We start from the raw sequence: 16,007 nt of genomic DNA on the forward strand, positions 1-16,007 counted from the left end.
TATAAATCATGCTGAGATGATCATTCAACTACTTTCAGAGCAACACTGCATTTTTGCTGTAGAACATAGTAGCCTGGATTACTTTGATCTATTCTTCCCGCCAGGAGTACCACTGTTGCCTGCCGAACAGTTGGTGAAGCATGCTACATGCAAACCAAGTTTATGATGATGAATAACAATTTATCCTGATATCCAATCAAAAAAGGTCTTCGGCAAAGTTGTAGCTGGGAAGTTTTCAAATGAGGTGAGTGTGTTCACTTTTCCATAAAATGTTATGACGAAGAGATAGAGGGCTGAACACAAAAGATTGGCGTTTTCCATAGTTATCTCCATATAAACTTCAAATGGCGTGTGCACAGTCAAATTTCTTCCGAATCACTTCAAACTTTGGAAGGATGCTATTTACCATAATAAAAATCGTTTAAGCATAGGGGAGCTAAAATTTCAAAATTTGCATCACTCTATAGGCAAATTTAATGCGCCACCAGCATAGAGGTCGCAAGGTAAGAAGGAGAGAAATGTCATTGAAAATGTTTGTTTACGTCCAAAATTCAATTTTTCGACCCAAAAATTAGCTCATAATCAATTGATTACTAAACTATTTTCCACTGGGATAGGGGGAGATCCCCCAGTACCGGACACTTAAGCCACTAAATTCATAATTCAAAAACTATTGATTTTATGGGCTCGTGTTACCCATTTATGATAAATATTATCATTTTTATAGCGTACAAAAATAAATTTGGAAATAAAAATATGAATTTTGACCATGCATTTTGATGATGTATTTTAGTTCCAAATTGATCGATCTTGAAAGGTGGCACCCAATACCGGACACGATCTGGAAATGCCTTGAATTCTGCAAATTTGAACATCGTTGAATGTGTACACTATAGGAATAGTTTATAATTACCAATTCAATGCATTTGCAACATTTACAAGAATAATTTGAGTTTTTCTTAGTTTGCAAGATGCCTATCAAAAACCTCTTCCATATATGATGAAAAATAGCACATTTTACGATATTGTTCTGAATGTTCATTCTTCTTAATTTTATTGCATGTTTGATACCATGATCGACGGAACCCATGAAAAATGAAAGTATTTTGAGACACTGACGCAATAATTACAAAGATATCATATAACAAATCAAGCTGTCCGAAACTGAGGGACAGGAGGTGCTTAACGAAAATTGTAATTTATCCATATTTAGTTCAATTATGGTACAAAATACATTCATACTATCAAATTAGGGTTATGTTCGATCATGCTTGCGTGATCCAAAGTTTTTTTTGTCATTCAAAATAATTACTAAATATGCTCAAAATTAAAAAGATACGTCATTTTTTTTAAAATTTTCAAACTTTTCTACTTTTTTAAAAAGGCATGCATATTTCAAGGATGTGTTATTCTAGGCAAACATTAATCTACATAATAGCTTTCTTTTCTACTAATACACCATCTTGATTGGGCCATGATTTTTCAATGTTTCGACTTTGTCCGGTATTGGGTGCTGTCCGGCACTGGGGGATCTCCCCCTAATCATTTTGACCCTTTATTCTTGCGATACGCATGATTTCACAACAAATTTAGCCACAAACAAAGAATCCGGATGTTTATAACCTATGTAGCCAAACATCAATTTTCCAATTTTATCCCACAAATCGTACATGAGCACTGACCGGATCTGCACATTTTGGAAGGAAAAAAAGTTTATCATGTTTTTCAATGCTCTCTGATCGTCTACAACATAACTATTTCGAGAAAAAGTGTAATATGTGTGCTCCTTTCTATGCTGCACACGGTGCGTTCTCAACCCAACCTCTTTTATGACGGTTCTCCTACTAGCCACCAGATGTCGAAGTGATCGTTCAGCTTTGAAAATATTAGCCTATTGTATAATGACATCACAATGGAACATCGCAATAGAGAAAAGTCACTATGAAGAAAATTATAACATTGAAATATTTTTCAAGGGACCGAAACATGTCGGTTTTGTCACATTCAAAGTGACGAGCTTCGACTGTATTAATAAGTAACAAATCTCGCGTAACTTTTCAAAAGGACCTATGTATTGAGACATTCTCTTACGTCTCGCTCTCTTTCAGCTATACTCTCTTAAAATCGTTTACAAAGAGCTGTGTTCAAGTTACACAGTTTTGCGTAACATTCACACGCGTATACTCCATTAGGCATAAAGACGTTTGGCATAAAGACGTTAGGCATAAGGATGTTAAACATAATGGACGTTTGGCATAAAATAATGTGCAGGTGGACCTATTTGAAATCAATATTATATATTGAAATACATATTAACAGAAATTTGCTATTTACGGAAACATTCATAAACATTCATAATTGAGGAAGGGGCAAGAGACTTTCCAAGAAAATGTTACAATGCATGTTTCCGGACAGTACAACCAAAGTATTGTTTATTTTAGTGATTCGATTACAGCAATGAGCCAACCCTTCTCCAGTAGAGAAGTTGGACAAAATATAGGACGCTTCGATGCTTACTGATTCCCCGATGGCTTGCTCAATTTTTATCACCTAATCAAATTTGAATCTTGTCGCTCCCTTGCGACGCCTATACACCTATACGTTTCATCATTTGCCAAATTCTTCTACAGGCTCGCTTGCCTTTGAGTTGCATGACCGATATAGCCATAACAAAATAATATAAAACAATCGCGGTCGATACCTTCTCTATGTAAGTAATTGATATTATTTCATATTTTATTTTATACATAAATAAAAAAATGGAATGGTGTTTGTATGTCACGAAATCGCTTGAGAACGGATTGTCGTAAGTAAGTTGTCGTAAGTCGGAATAATCGGGGAAACGGGAGAAGACTAATGTGTCATTTTGTATGGGGAATTACATGACGTTTTACATCAGCCTACTTGATGGCGAGACGAAGTTTGCCGGGACCACTAGTATGAAGCTAAGACAAGACGTGTCAGTTGAAAGTGCAAAAATGAAACCAATTGCCTGTCAAAAAAGACCACTTCTCATTGGTCGTTTTGGCAAAGGCCTACTTTCACATCGTTGAGTTGAATTGCAACAGGGCACTTTGTTGCTAGTCAGGCCGTGTTGCTAGTTCATAAATTAGGGTTTTCATCAAAAGTTTGAACATTTTGCATGAGATCTTTTTGTTTCAAAACTTTTAAAATTCGAAGTCAAGTTTACCGCATGTGCTAAAAAATACAAAATACTCAATTGAAAACAAAATAATGGTATTTGTTCCAATTTTCTTTAAAAATATCGTCGTTTTTTTTTTAAATAAACCTGATTTTTTTAAAGCTAGCATCCTCTGGTGCATTGAATGAATGAAGCGTGCAAAATACTACCAAATTATGAGCCTTGATATTTAAATTTATTCAGAAGATTTGCCTAAAAAGGATACTGGTAGCACTGGCTTCTGCATCGTCAAGGTTATCGACTGAAAAACAACGGGGCAGTCTTAGTTGAGCTGCCACGTCCTGTCCTATGTATCAAGTTAATGCTCAAATCAAATAAAATAGAATCAGTAATATTCTGGTTGTCATATTACGATTGTTAGGAAAATTTTCCAGTTTGCGGTAGCCGCAGAGTTCTACCGCAGCTGTCAAATTCTACCGCAGCCTTCGAAATCATTCCATCATTGAAGCAAACAATTCAATCATAGTATGCGTGAAAGAAAAAACGCTATGAAAAATAGCAACAAACAACAATCATCACGACGGTATCCAAGGTATCATTGAAGCCTACTGATGATTTACCAGTGCAAATCAGTGATGTGACAGCTTTTCGTTGAACCGTAAAACGGAAAGTTTTCCCTAAAATTGCAATACTATCCTGTTTTTATATTACATTTCGAGTAGAACCAAGCCGTGTTATCAGTTTAGTGTTCTGAGAGCATTTCGAGAGTTAGTGACTTAGAGCCTTTTGTCAATTATTGGTGCTTAGTTTTGCTCTTCTATCAATAATTGATAATTGGTAAGCTAAAAGCATTTGGTAAGTCCTTGTTACAATATTCGTTACATGTATTTCAATAGCCTCAGTGGCAACAATTAAATCAAGCAAAAAACTCCTAATAATACTATTATTACGACTCATAGTTTAAAGGAACTTCGTTACATACTAATTCCAGTGTTTGACCAAAATTTCCCTCATGTATAGCTTCTATAATTTCTTTGGGAATCCATGTACTGTTTCATTAACACTTTTAAAAGCCTCCAGCAAATCAACAGTAATATTATTTGAAATTATTGGAGAAATTTATTAAAATATCCAGGAAAATGTCTCATATGAAATTTTGAGCTTTTACGTTGGAGAGTTTCCTAGAAAAAATATGACTATACGACTCATGCTGTAAGAATCATCATTCGGCAACTTGTTGCGTAAATTACTTTTAATATGGTAATACAGTCGACTCTCCACAACTCGATATACTCTATAACTCGATGGATTTTTCGGACCCTTCACATTTCCATACATCGTGCTTTCCATAAGTCGATATTTCTATAACTCGATATCTCCACTAGTCGATGTCACGTGAGAGGCATTTTTCCCTCCATAACTCGATATCCATTTTTAAATCCTTCTTATTCGGGGAAACTAAGACCACTTCTTGTTTGAATGTGAATAAATACTTGCATGGTGTAATAAAAGTTGAAAAACATGAAAATAATACAGTGGGATTCCGTTTTTGGCAACAAAGTCGAAATTTTCAGTTGCCAAAAACGGAACCCATATTTCAAATTTTATTTTTCAACTATTGGTTTTGAAAATATCATTGGAATGTTATTACATGATCCTTATGGAATCATATGGCATCAAGGCTTTGGAACGGTTCACTTCGAAGCAGTTTTCCGTAGGGTTGTACCATGCTATGAACTTATAGTCCCGTAATGTTAATTGTGGCAAAAGTTTTACAAATTTTTCACGCCTAGAAATCTTCAACGATTTTTTGGAAGTTTTATTTACATTATTTGTAAGAGAATGCCTCATAAAATCAATAATCGCTTAAGTGACCTTTATTCAAGAACTCGACATTTTCTTAGAACTGTTAAGAATACGAAAAAATGCATTACAACTCTTACAAAGACGTATTTATAAAAAAAACACTGAGTATTGCAAAACGGCATATCTCTTTTTAATTTGATGAAAATTAAAAATCAATATAACTTTCAGACTTCAGCAAAAAATTTAACAAAATTCATTAAGTTTAGTATTGTTGCTTTAATCTAAATTTCTGATAAAGTAAAGCATTTCATAATTATTGATTGACGGCTATAAAAAGGGCAAACTTAAGCATGAGGTGATCCATAAATGCGGTTTGTAATTTCGAAAATTTTCGAAAGTTTATTATTATTAGGCTACTACTAGCTCTTCTCAAATTCCTCTGATTTGAGATTTCGCTTGAACTACTCAAAACATCACTAGAAATCTATATTATCCAGCTAGAAAATCAGAGGACGCCTAAGCGATCTTAAGAGATTATTAGGAATCACCGAATTTTGGACATAATTCCTAATAACCAATTATACATTCTCAGGATCCCGCCAAAACCCTCAGTTTCCGCTAGGAAACTGCAGATATCTTAAAGAATCCGTTAAAATGTTTCAGAAGTGTCCCAAGAACCAAGAATCCCCAAACAATTCCCATAGACCCAGCTCATAAGGAATATTTTGATTATGTTCAGACCCGTATCCTTGATTTGTACTCTTGTTTAGAATTCTGGATCGTCTCTTAATAAATCTAATGTCTTACAGAATCTGTAACGAAGAGGGAACGTAGCTCTAAATAGTTAACGCAGAAAGATCAATATACTTACCAATACCACAGACAAAAAATTAAAACACTATCAATAGCTTTTATTGCACACTTGAATGATATTATTGAGTATAAAGTGTAGTTTGGACTGTGTTTGCATTTGTCATGGTGCCGGTGGAATTAAAAAAATTAAGAAAGTAGTAAAATATGCCCTCTTCTCATGGATTAAATATGGACACTTTTGTAATTTTCTAGAATAACGCAATTTATTTAATGAAATTCCTTAAAAGTTATGATACACGACATTTTGCTGTATTTATATCTATTACTACGCAATGTATGTAAATCCATAATAATAAGTCATAGAAGTTTGGTTCCTCTTATGTCGGTGCTTGTGCTCACAGAAACTGTTCCAAATATGAAGAAAAGTGTTTTTTTACCTACTGGCTGGGTTGGTCACTCAGTATGAATGCCTAAGAAAAGAGATTGGTTTCTAGTTGAGATACTGAGATTATTCGTCTCATGAAACGATGCGAATACATGACCAACGACCATCCCGAAGTAAATAAGTGCGTACGGGAGCCCTTAGTAGTTGATGAGGTTTGAGGGAATATCGCTGAATATGGAGCTCTGGAGTGTAATCGGTGTGGAGTTGACCTATTATTCAGATGACTGAACCAACAGACACGAAAATATTTGCAAAAATTACAAATTTTAATGATATTTAAAAATGTTGCCAAAAACGGATCCATTTTGTTGCCAAAATCGGGGGGTGTTAAAAATGGAGCATGCCAAAAACGGAGCATGCCAAAAACGGAATCCCATTGTAGAAAAAATTGTCAGTAAAAATTCCGTGATTTTTCGAGCATTTCGAAAAAAGTTACCAAAAAATAGTTGGTAAGAAACTAATAACAAAATAATATTGCTTTCTTACAGAAGTGATCATATAAATGTAAATACAAAAAAAAAAAATGTTGCTTAGATTTTCGGATTTTTTGCGTCGGTATATTCTATAACTCGATAATTCTATAAGTCGATGGTCCCTTGAATATCGAGTTATGGAGAGTCGACTGTATTTCATTACCGAGACTATTTTACATTCTAGCGTTAGGCACTATGACTTTTAAATAGAACATTGATTTTTCTCTGGGACACCCTAATGTACATTCTCATAAAGAGGGTTTTCGTCGGTTATGCTGAAGCGGAAATTTTGATGGGGTGCAGAGAGAAGAGGGTGGGACGGATGACTTCTACAACGAAGAGCGAGCATAATGCCGAGAGAGAGAGAGGGAGATGCAGCGGTTTTGGGTTTTCCAACGCAACAGAGCGAGAGGCAGCGAGCACCAGGTTGACAAGCAAGCAGCGCACCCCGAAAAAGGATACAAGCACAAGAACTCAGCACTCGTCGTGAGTCGAGTGGCTCGCAAGGCCCAGCATTGGAGTGCCCACTTACCTTCAAGTGAAAACATAATTTAGTTACAGTCAAGAACTAGCCATCAACGGCTGAAGAGTGTGAATATGCGCGCTTAGCACTTGGATAATACCCCCCAATAACATTATTGTTTGATTAGGGCCAGAGAGTGTGTGAATCGAAAAGTTATCTCGGGCGAGTGATTTTTCTTTGAGTGATTTTTCTGTTTCGAGTGTTCAGTGAAATCAAAACGAATCGAGCTGATAACGAGTGAGAGTGTGTGGCAAAAATTGAGCACTCAAGTGATAAAAACCCAACCGCCATCAATCTGAAGAAGATTTCCTTGTGTTACCCGTCGCGGAAAAATCGGTTCAAAGTGGCCGCGGAAAAGAAGGAAGCTGGCGGTTCCCGTGCCAGCAGCAATAGTCCGCAGAAATCTCCTCCGGCGCGACGGAGATCGGTATCATCCCCGGCGCCAACGCCTCCGCCATCGGTTCCGGTGACCGAGCGAGCGAGAAACGGTCTCGGGGACAACGTGATCATGTCTCCGGCGGTTGCCACGGCGGCCAACACTCCAGCGGCAGCGGCCGGTGTCCTCAACTGGGGCCCGTTGCTATTCCCCACGGCGTGGAATCCGGCCCTGCTTCCGGCTTTTTATCCTGCCGCGTTACGATCACTTCCCGGGTAAGTATAGTGTGCTTCCGGCTTTCGGGGTGCCCCGACGGTCGGTCACACTATTAATCATCTAGTTATGCTCTGTGAAGAAAGCCGTCGATCAAAAGACCATAAATAATTGGATTATTTTTGTGCGTTTGGGAGCGAGATCTATTCGGAGGGTGTTTGAAACGGAGTGACTTGAACGAGTGGATGATAGTGGTTGTCGCTTTTTTATTACTTCCTCTCATAGAGTTAGTCGAATTGAGCGGATTTGAAACTACCCTATGGATATTAGTTATGATTTTCATCGACGGTTTTTCGTGCTGACGAGTGGTAGCTCTTGGGAAGAGCCTAAATGATGCTTAATCCGGTGATAGATGGGACTATTGATGGCAAGCTTGATAGCTTCCCGGACTGCTCCGGAAGTATCAATTGCGAATCTTTGGAATTATTTATTTTAGATTTTTTTTTAAATAATTACAGGAGTTTTTTGATAATCCTTCTATGCTTTAGGATTTTTTGATTTGTTTTCTATGATTTTTAAACCTCAACATAGATTTTTTTTAGATCAATGAAATTTGCATCATGCTGTTCGATATAATCAATCCAGGGAGGGATTTATGGATTAGGATTGAATACTACGTGGGCTATTTGGGATAGAAATTCGAAACTTGTTACATCAATTTTTTCAAGACGAACTATTCAATTACACAGCGTAACAAAAGCGACATTTTTGCGTGTTTCAAAAATTTACCAGCACGTCACAATTTTTAGCTACAGGTCGCCAAAGTTGTATGGAACACTGTTTTAATTGATGTACACTTGAAATTTAAAGTATGATTTTTCAAACTTTTTTGTGATCTAATCCACCAAGCATTCAAAATATGGCTTTAACTTTAATTTCAGATGTAATGACAAAATACAATATTTTTCGAAAACATAAAAAAATAGCAGCATTGAAAGTATTATGCACTTTGTTGATAAAAATTGTTATAAGAGACAATATTGTTATACACATGATGTTTGAATTATGTGGTAAATAAAGCAAATAAATTGCCATACAAGCTGGCATACTGTTGAAAGTTGGCTAAATTGGTCGAATTTTGCATTGCCAACAGTCAATATCTCAAAAACTAGACGTGCTACGATGTTTTTAATAACGGCACTGGATTCAGTACCCCGATTCTAGTAAATAAAGGGCATTTTGGTGCTTGAGACAAAAACGTTTTACACAGTGTTATCTATAATGAAAGAATATTCACTACCGTGATGCATCAATACCCGGACACTTAAGGTGCAACAAATGTTCAAAACCCTTTTACGATATGTTTCCTTTGGAATTTATCAGAACCATGTTACATAACGAACAGTTTTATGTTTAAGCTTAGTAGAAATGATAAATTTTACGATGAAATTTGAGACTTTACATTGAAAATAGTTAAAACAATAAAGCGTTTCTTGTCTTTAAATCCGGACACCTGCGGCAAAGCATGACGATAAATCCGGACACTTTTGAATCGAAATCCGGACAGCTATGTTTTAACATGGAATTGTCAAATTAAACTGTGTTAAACTTTTTAAATGCACTCAATTAGACATTCTTTTGAAAGATTAGTCGAGAGCACATGTCCTGTTATGGTTTAAACATAAAAATCTGTTCAAATTGAGTGGTCCGTTACCTGCACTGAAATCTCTGCGATTTGAACTGCAATCATCACGAATTACTTCAGTTTTTCAGCATGAAACGATGCACTGCATTGTTCTGAACTCTGTTTCAAAAATCTTAAAAGCTTCCCTGCACTTTCTCTTGGAAAATATGATGTAAATCCTACGAAATATACGTTTTCAATTCAATGTCCGGATTAACAAACACTTGGCCCCAATACCGGACAGCCTATTTTCACCATTTACCACTTGTATTTATCTTGTAGATCTGCAATGTGGTGCCACTAAACTGTTAAACAATAACTTAACGAACGATTATGTTGAATTCACTGCACGAATAATATAATTTTAAAACATTATAGGTAATAAACGTTGAGGGTGCGTTCGTCAACGCTAACCAAAAAATCAATTGCACCGCGGCGAAAAGACGTTCAACAGGGACAACTTTTTTGTTTTTATTATTCTTAATTATTTGGCAAGGGTAACTAGATTATCATTAAATGTAACATGATCAGCTGTTTTCATAGTCAAAGTAATGAATAAAAATAAACATATTAACATATAATTTAGCCTTTAATTAACAAATAATATCAGGGTATCCGGATATTGGTACCGTCCGGATTTTGATTCACCACGGTATTCTCGGCAGGACGGAAGCTTAAGTGTTTACTTGAAAACTAGTGGTCCCGGCAAACTTCGTCTTGCCATCAAGTAGGCTTTTGAAAACCGCTACGAATCGTCCCATACAAAATGACAGTTCCGTTCACTCTCGTTTTTCCGACATTCCCGGTGAATATCATAGAGCTTTTATACACACAAACACGTCGGAACCCTTGACGAACAAAATGGAGAAAGAATCATCCAAATCCGCTGACCCGTTCGTAAGCCATTTCGTGACATACAATCACCATTCCATTTTTATTTATATAGATTACCGCATATATTCTTCTTTTGTTATTTTCCGGCTGTGTCTAGTACCGTAATTTCGGGTGAAATTGATCATTTTTCACGTTTTTTCTAGTCTGTTTTCTATAACGTTAACAAAGCAAAACAATTAAATGCAGGAAAACAAGTACGAAGGTGAGCCTCATCGACTCATGTACCGAAATTTTCTAACAAACGTTATTTTAGTGTTAAAAAATATATCTAAAATAAAAAATCAGGGCATCTCATTTCGGGGTGAAATTGAGTTAAATTTCAAGAATTACGCGGAAAACGCCTAAATGTATGTAATTTCCTAAGGAATTCAATGATATCTAACATAAATTCAATTATTTCAACCATTTGAGCTAATTGGTACGAGTTTTGGTAATGAAATCTGGTTTGGGGATATATCTCAAGCATCCTCACAAACTTTCAGGTTTATACCATGTTCAAATCCTTGCTTAGAAATAGAAGTTCATAGGTGTTTGTCAATACTTCACCGTGCATGATTTTGAATTTTCACATTATTTTCATAGTAATAAACATTCTCTAACGCAAAAAACTTCACAACACACAATTCGACAATAGTTACGACAAACAACGTTCACTTACTGCAGTTTACATTGAGGTTTGTGCTCCATTATGAATAAATAAAATCGTGTGATACGATGATCAATTACACCCGATTTTACGGTAATCTATACTAAAACGGAGTTGCTTCTTGCATATTTATGATCTCAATCAGTCTATTCCTTCATCTTTATCAACTAAATCTCAAAAAGTAATTTGGGAATCAATGTTCCGAAAAATGACAATTCGAGAAAACTAGCATAATTAATTTTGATAGTACCTACTCCAGAAGAAATTTGTTATATTTCTACACTTCTCCTCAAATATTTTTATTTTATAACTTAACAGCAAGCTCTGATAAATCAGATATAGGTTGAACTAGAAACATTATTTGTCTAATAATGTTTACAAGACCTATGACTTCTCAAGGAATTTAAAATTCAATACAGGTTTAGGGGCGTAATGTGAAATTCATTTTGGTTAGGGGCTGTCCATAATCACGTGGTCATTTTTTCGATTTCCAGACCCCATCTCTTTTTTTCATGGTGTTTAATCCACACAAAAAAAAATCGTTTACAGAAAAAGTGGTTTATGAATGGGCCCTTACACAATTCAATTATGATTTTGGATTCTGCATTTAACGTCAATCGACAAGAGCAATTATTATTCTTATCGATCAGTTCCTTCTACAAATGCTAGCCAAACGACAGAAAGATTTATACTATGGTTCAGCATGATGATAACAAATTTTCGACCTGTTTAGTAGAATACCTATAAATAAATGAAAACCGAATTTAGTAATACACCATTTACCACTCCAGCATTTCTTCAGCGATTTCTCTAAAGATGACTCAAGAGATGTCTCTAAGTATTCCTTCAGCAATCTACCCAGGTAATCCTTGGGATGGGATTTTCAGGAATTTCTACACAGATAACTCCAGAAAACCCTTGTTATGGTTCCTCCAAAAGTTGTTCCAAGGATTTTTTCAGGAATCCCTCCCGCGATTTTTCCGAGCTTCCCCAAAAACTCAGGCAAGAATTTCTCTCGAGATTTTCCAGAGATTTACCCAGGGATTCCTCCGGAATTCTCCCAGAAGTTTATCTAGGGATTCCTTCATAAAATCTCCATAAATCTTGGGATTGCTCCTGGAATCCTTTCAAGTATTTTTCCAGCAATTTATCTACGGATTTCACCAAAAACTTTTTTATGGAAGGAGTTCCTGGAAAAAATCTTGAAGGAATCCCTGGAATAATTCTTGGGATTATTTCTGATCAAATTCCTGGAGAAATTCATGATGGAATCTCTGGAAGAACCTCTATAGGAATTCTTGAAAAGATCTCCGAAGGTATTTATTGAGGTCCAGAACAATTCTCGAGATAAACTTTTAGGTAAATCCCTGGAGGATTTGTAAAAAATCCCTAAAGCACTTCTAGTAACGATTTTGCTAAAGCTCTCTCTAGGAGAAAACGCTTGAGGAATCCCTTCGAGAAGTCATTACTTGTAGAATCCCAGGAGAAATTCCTGATGGAATCCTAGACGAATTTCGAAAGGACTATCTGGGGAATATCTGGAGTAATCCTAAAAGAAGTTGTCTTAGTGTAACCCTTGGAGGAATCCTTGGAGAAATCCTTAGAGAGACATCTCTGCCAGAATCCCTATAGATAGTTTTCTGGAGGAATGCTTGAAAAGACTCAGGAAGAATTTCTGGAAGAATCTCTGAAGAACCATCATGAGAAATCGCTCGAAAATTATCTGGAAGAATATCTGGAGGAATCCTTGTACCAATCCCTGAATAAGTTCATGGAGGAATTCTTGGAGATATTCATGGAGGAATCTTTTTAGAAATATAACCGAAGGATTCTATGGAGAAATCACTGGAGGTATTCCTGCTGTAACTTTTTAAGAAACTCGTAGAAGAATCCCTGTAGGAATTTGTGAAGCTACTCCTGGAGCCCTATCTGACCCTGTCTTTAAAAATATTGTTGCGATCAAAACTTCTTCGTGAAGGAATCTCTAGAGAAATCGTTGTAAGGATCACTGCAGAGCTTATCTTGGATTAAATTTTGGTAAAATCCCTGGAGGAATCTTCAAAAAATCCTGGAGAAATCTCTGGAAGAGCGTTTGGAGAAATTCTCTTCCAACACCAATGTTTTCATTATCAATCTGACCAAGACGATAATGGACCAATGCACGGGTTCACTATTTGAAGTTTTAGCGGTGCCGAGTTATTTAGAGTAAGGTGGGGCAAAAGTTCGACCTTAGTGGTATAATCAAAGTTTCCAGGAAAACAATAGCAGTTAAAACAAAACAAATACTATACAGTGAACCTTCAATATATTGGCTATAATTTTGCTGAACAAACTTGTGTCCAAATATTTACCCATTTTTAGTTATAACAGCTTCAAAATTTATTGTCTTATTCGAACTTTTGCAACACCGGTGGGACAAGAGTTCGAATCTAGTGTGGGGCAAAAGTTCGCTGGCTAAAACACAAAATATCGATCCTTTTATGACAGGCATACTTTACACCAGCCGTAAACTTAAGTTTGCCGAAAAATACACACTAAATTTCATAAAATTTGCCCAAAACCGGGTTAATTGTAATATACTCAAAAATAGCAGTTTTTCGCAAAACTAAGTGGAAATGTAAATTTTTGGTGACAGTTTTCACACGATCAGACAAATTTAACTAAATTTGAAGATAATATGTGGATTTTAGGCAATTTGAAAATTTTTCCTTGATTTTATACATGGGTCAAACTTTTGCCCCGCTGATTCGAACTTTTGCCCCACTATGAGCCAAAAATTGTTTTCAAGCATTTATGCAAAATCTAATGCACTTCAAAGCAACCTTACGATAGGCCTAGAAACGCCCTTACATAAAATATTGAAAAATATTTTATCTTCAATTGGTTCCATGCAACGAAAGTTTGACCAAAAATTACAATATTCACGTCGAAAAACAACAAATAGCCATAACTTTTCCAAATCTCAATCGATTTTTATGATATTTGGACTAAAATTCTCTTACTTGAATAGCATTCGAACCACAATGACATTTATAAGATTTGTTTTGAATTGAGCTAGAAATCTTAAAAAGAAACACTTACCCCACTCGAACTTTTGCCCCACTTTACTCTATTATATTAGATGAATAATTTGGTTTTATTTCGTACTACACAACTTTCTACGGTTGCCATGCAATGCAAGGTCGACGAACCAACATGTTTGAATGCACGTATAGGGTACTAATATATTTTAGACCCCTATATATTTTGGACCCCTTGGGACATTTTCCTGCAAATTTCCCAGTTTAAATCGAAAGACCAACTCAATTCGCACGCCATTTGGAAAGATAGGACTATTCTGCACTTGCATCAAGCATTTGTACATAGCAAATGTGTTTATTCTATCTGAAATTAATTAAATTTAATCGGTTCATCCATGCAACCGTTACAACACGTTACACACAGAAATCGAAGCCGTCAGAAATTTTTCAAATGTAAACAAAAACTGTTTTCAAATTTCTGAACTAAAAGCGTAGAATTTCTTCGGTTTTCCATTGTCAATCGATTGATTAGACTATGGGCAAGCATATTATACAACCAGTGTCGTGGACTTTGTCGCCAAACGATGAAAAATGCCAGGGGTCCAAAATATATACTTTGAGGGTCCAAAATGTATTGGTGTGTCCAAAATAATGACAGACAGTGCTTCACAATTCAATTATTTTCGACGTTTTTCGGATCCTACATGACTGTATGGGCATTTTTATCTCGTAGAGGAAGTTTTTCGCTACATTTTGGCATGTTCTTTGACTTGGTTTGCACAGCGTAATTAATTAATTAGAACAAAAAACTAAAATCACTTCCTTAGTGGGTCCAAAATACGACCGTTACCCTATGTTCCTACAAAATGTTTGTTAGTAGTTTGTGTACATATTACTTAGTTCGCGCAAACATTTGTGAAACCTGCATAAATGTTCGTGCATTGTAATCAAAGCTTAAGTTGACAATTGAGGTCGAAATACGCGTATTTGTTAAATGATACAAACTCTAGTTGAATTAAACGGTATAGTACTTCAATTAAATTCGGGTTTCATTTATGGTTCACCATTTGATGAATCCCAACTTGAAAATGAGAATATCACTTAGTTTTACCACAGATAACAGATGTTTATGCTAGAACAATTTTTTTCTGAAAACCTGTGTAAATATTCAAATTGAAACTCCTTGCAATCACTAGCGCCGCCACACAACGAATTGTGTCAATCAGTGGTGAATATCAGTATCTTGAAATATTTCATATTCACCACTGACATCGTCATGGGAACTTAGCGATGACAGCGCCACCACGATGTTGCTACTTGTGTTGCCATTCAAAATGACCATGGATTGTCTTACACAGTTTTACAATCGGAGTTCAACGTCTGTTATCTGTGGTTTTACGTTTGGGCGCTGTTTTGCAAAATGGTATGCATTTTTTACGATCGCCGATAGCCGTATCAATCAATCTTAGTTTCCGGTAATAATAAAATGATAGAATACAAAATTACATCATTTTTTAATATTTTACCGACAGCTAATTAAAATAATATTCTGATAGATTCATGGCAGTTTCTGATATATGCCAGAGGTTTTATCAGAGAAAAATGAATGCCAAATCTTTATCCAGAAAAGTACAAAAACAGATCCAGAGCTTTGGCTGATCCAGATATTATTCAGTCAGAACTTAAATGCGTGAAAACCTTTATGAAAACTCATTCTTCTTCTTCTTTCTGGCGTTACGTCCCCACTGGGACAGAGCCTGCTCTCAGCTTAGTGTTCTTATGAGCACTTCAACAGTTATTAACTGAGAGCTTATTATGCCAGTGAAAACTCATTGCACTAGGTAAATCCAACCAAAGTGTAAACCATCTACAGCAAACATGTATCTTGTATGCAAATTTATTCATGGTTTTCCAGAAACAAGTCCGCTCAAATGATATTTGCAAATGTCATTAGCATTCGTTTCGGACTGCC

At 35.9% G+C, this 16,007-nt stretch overlaps 1 protein-coding gene across 1 annotated transcript in view; it reads left to right on the plus strand.

Annotated features, from left to right (window-relative positions):
- Positions 1-7,018: 7,018 nt before the first annotated feature.
- LOC5573263 (homeobox protein vnd) overlaps positions 7,019-16,007 on the plus strand; it is a 38,056-nt gene continuing 29,067 nt past the window's right edge. The window contains exon 1 of the mRNA XM_021853140.1: positions 7,019-7,853. Within this exon, the coding sequence (XP_021708832.1) occupies positions 7,711-7,853 (143 nt within the window). The 5' untranslated portion in view covers positions 7,019-7,710. The remainder of the gene's footprint in view (positions 7,854-16,007) is intronic.

This window comes from Aedes aegypti, chromosome 3 (assembly GCF_002204515.2).
Source record: "Aedes aegypti strain LVP_AGWG chromosome 3, AaegL5.0 Primary Assembly, whole genome shotgun sequence".
Taxonomy (NCBI): domain Eukaryota; kingdom Metazoa; phylum Arthropoda; class Insecta; order Diptera; family Culicidae; genus Aedes; species Aedes aegypti.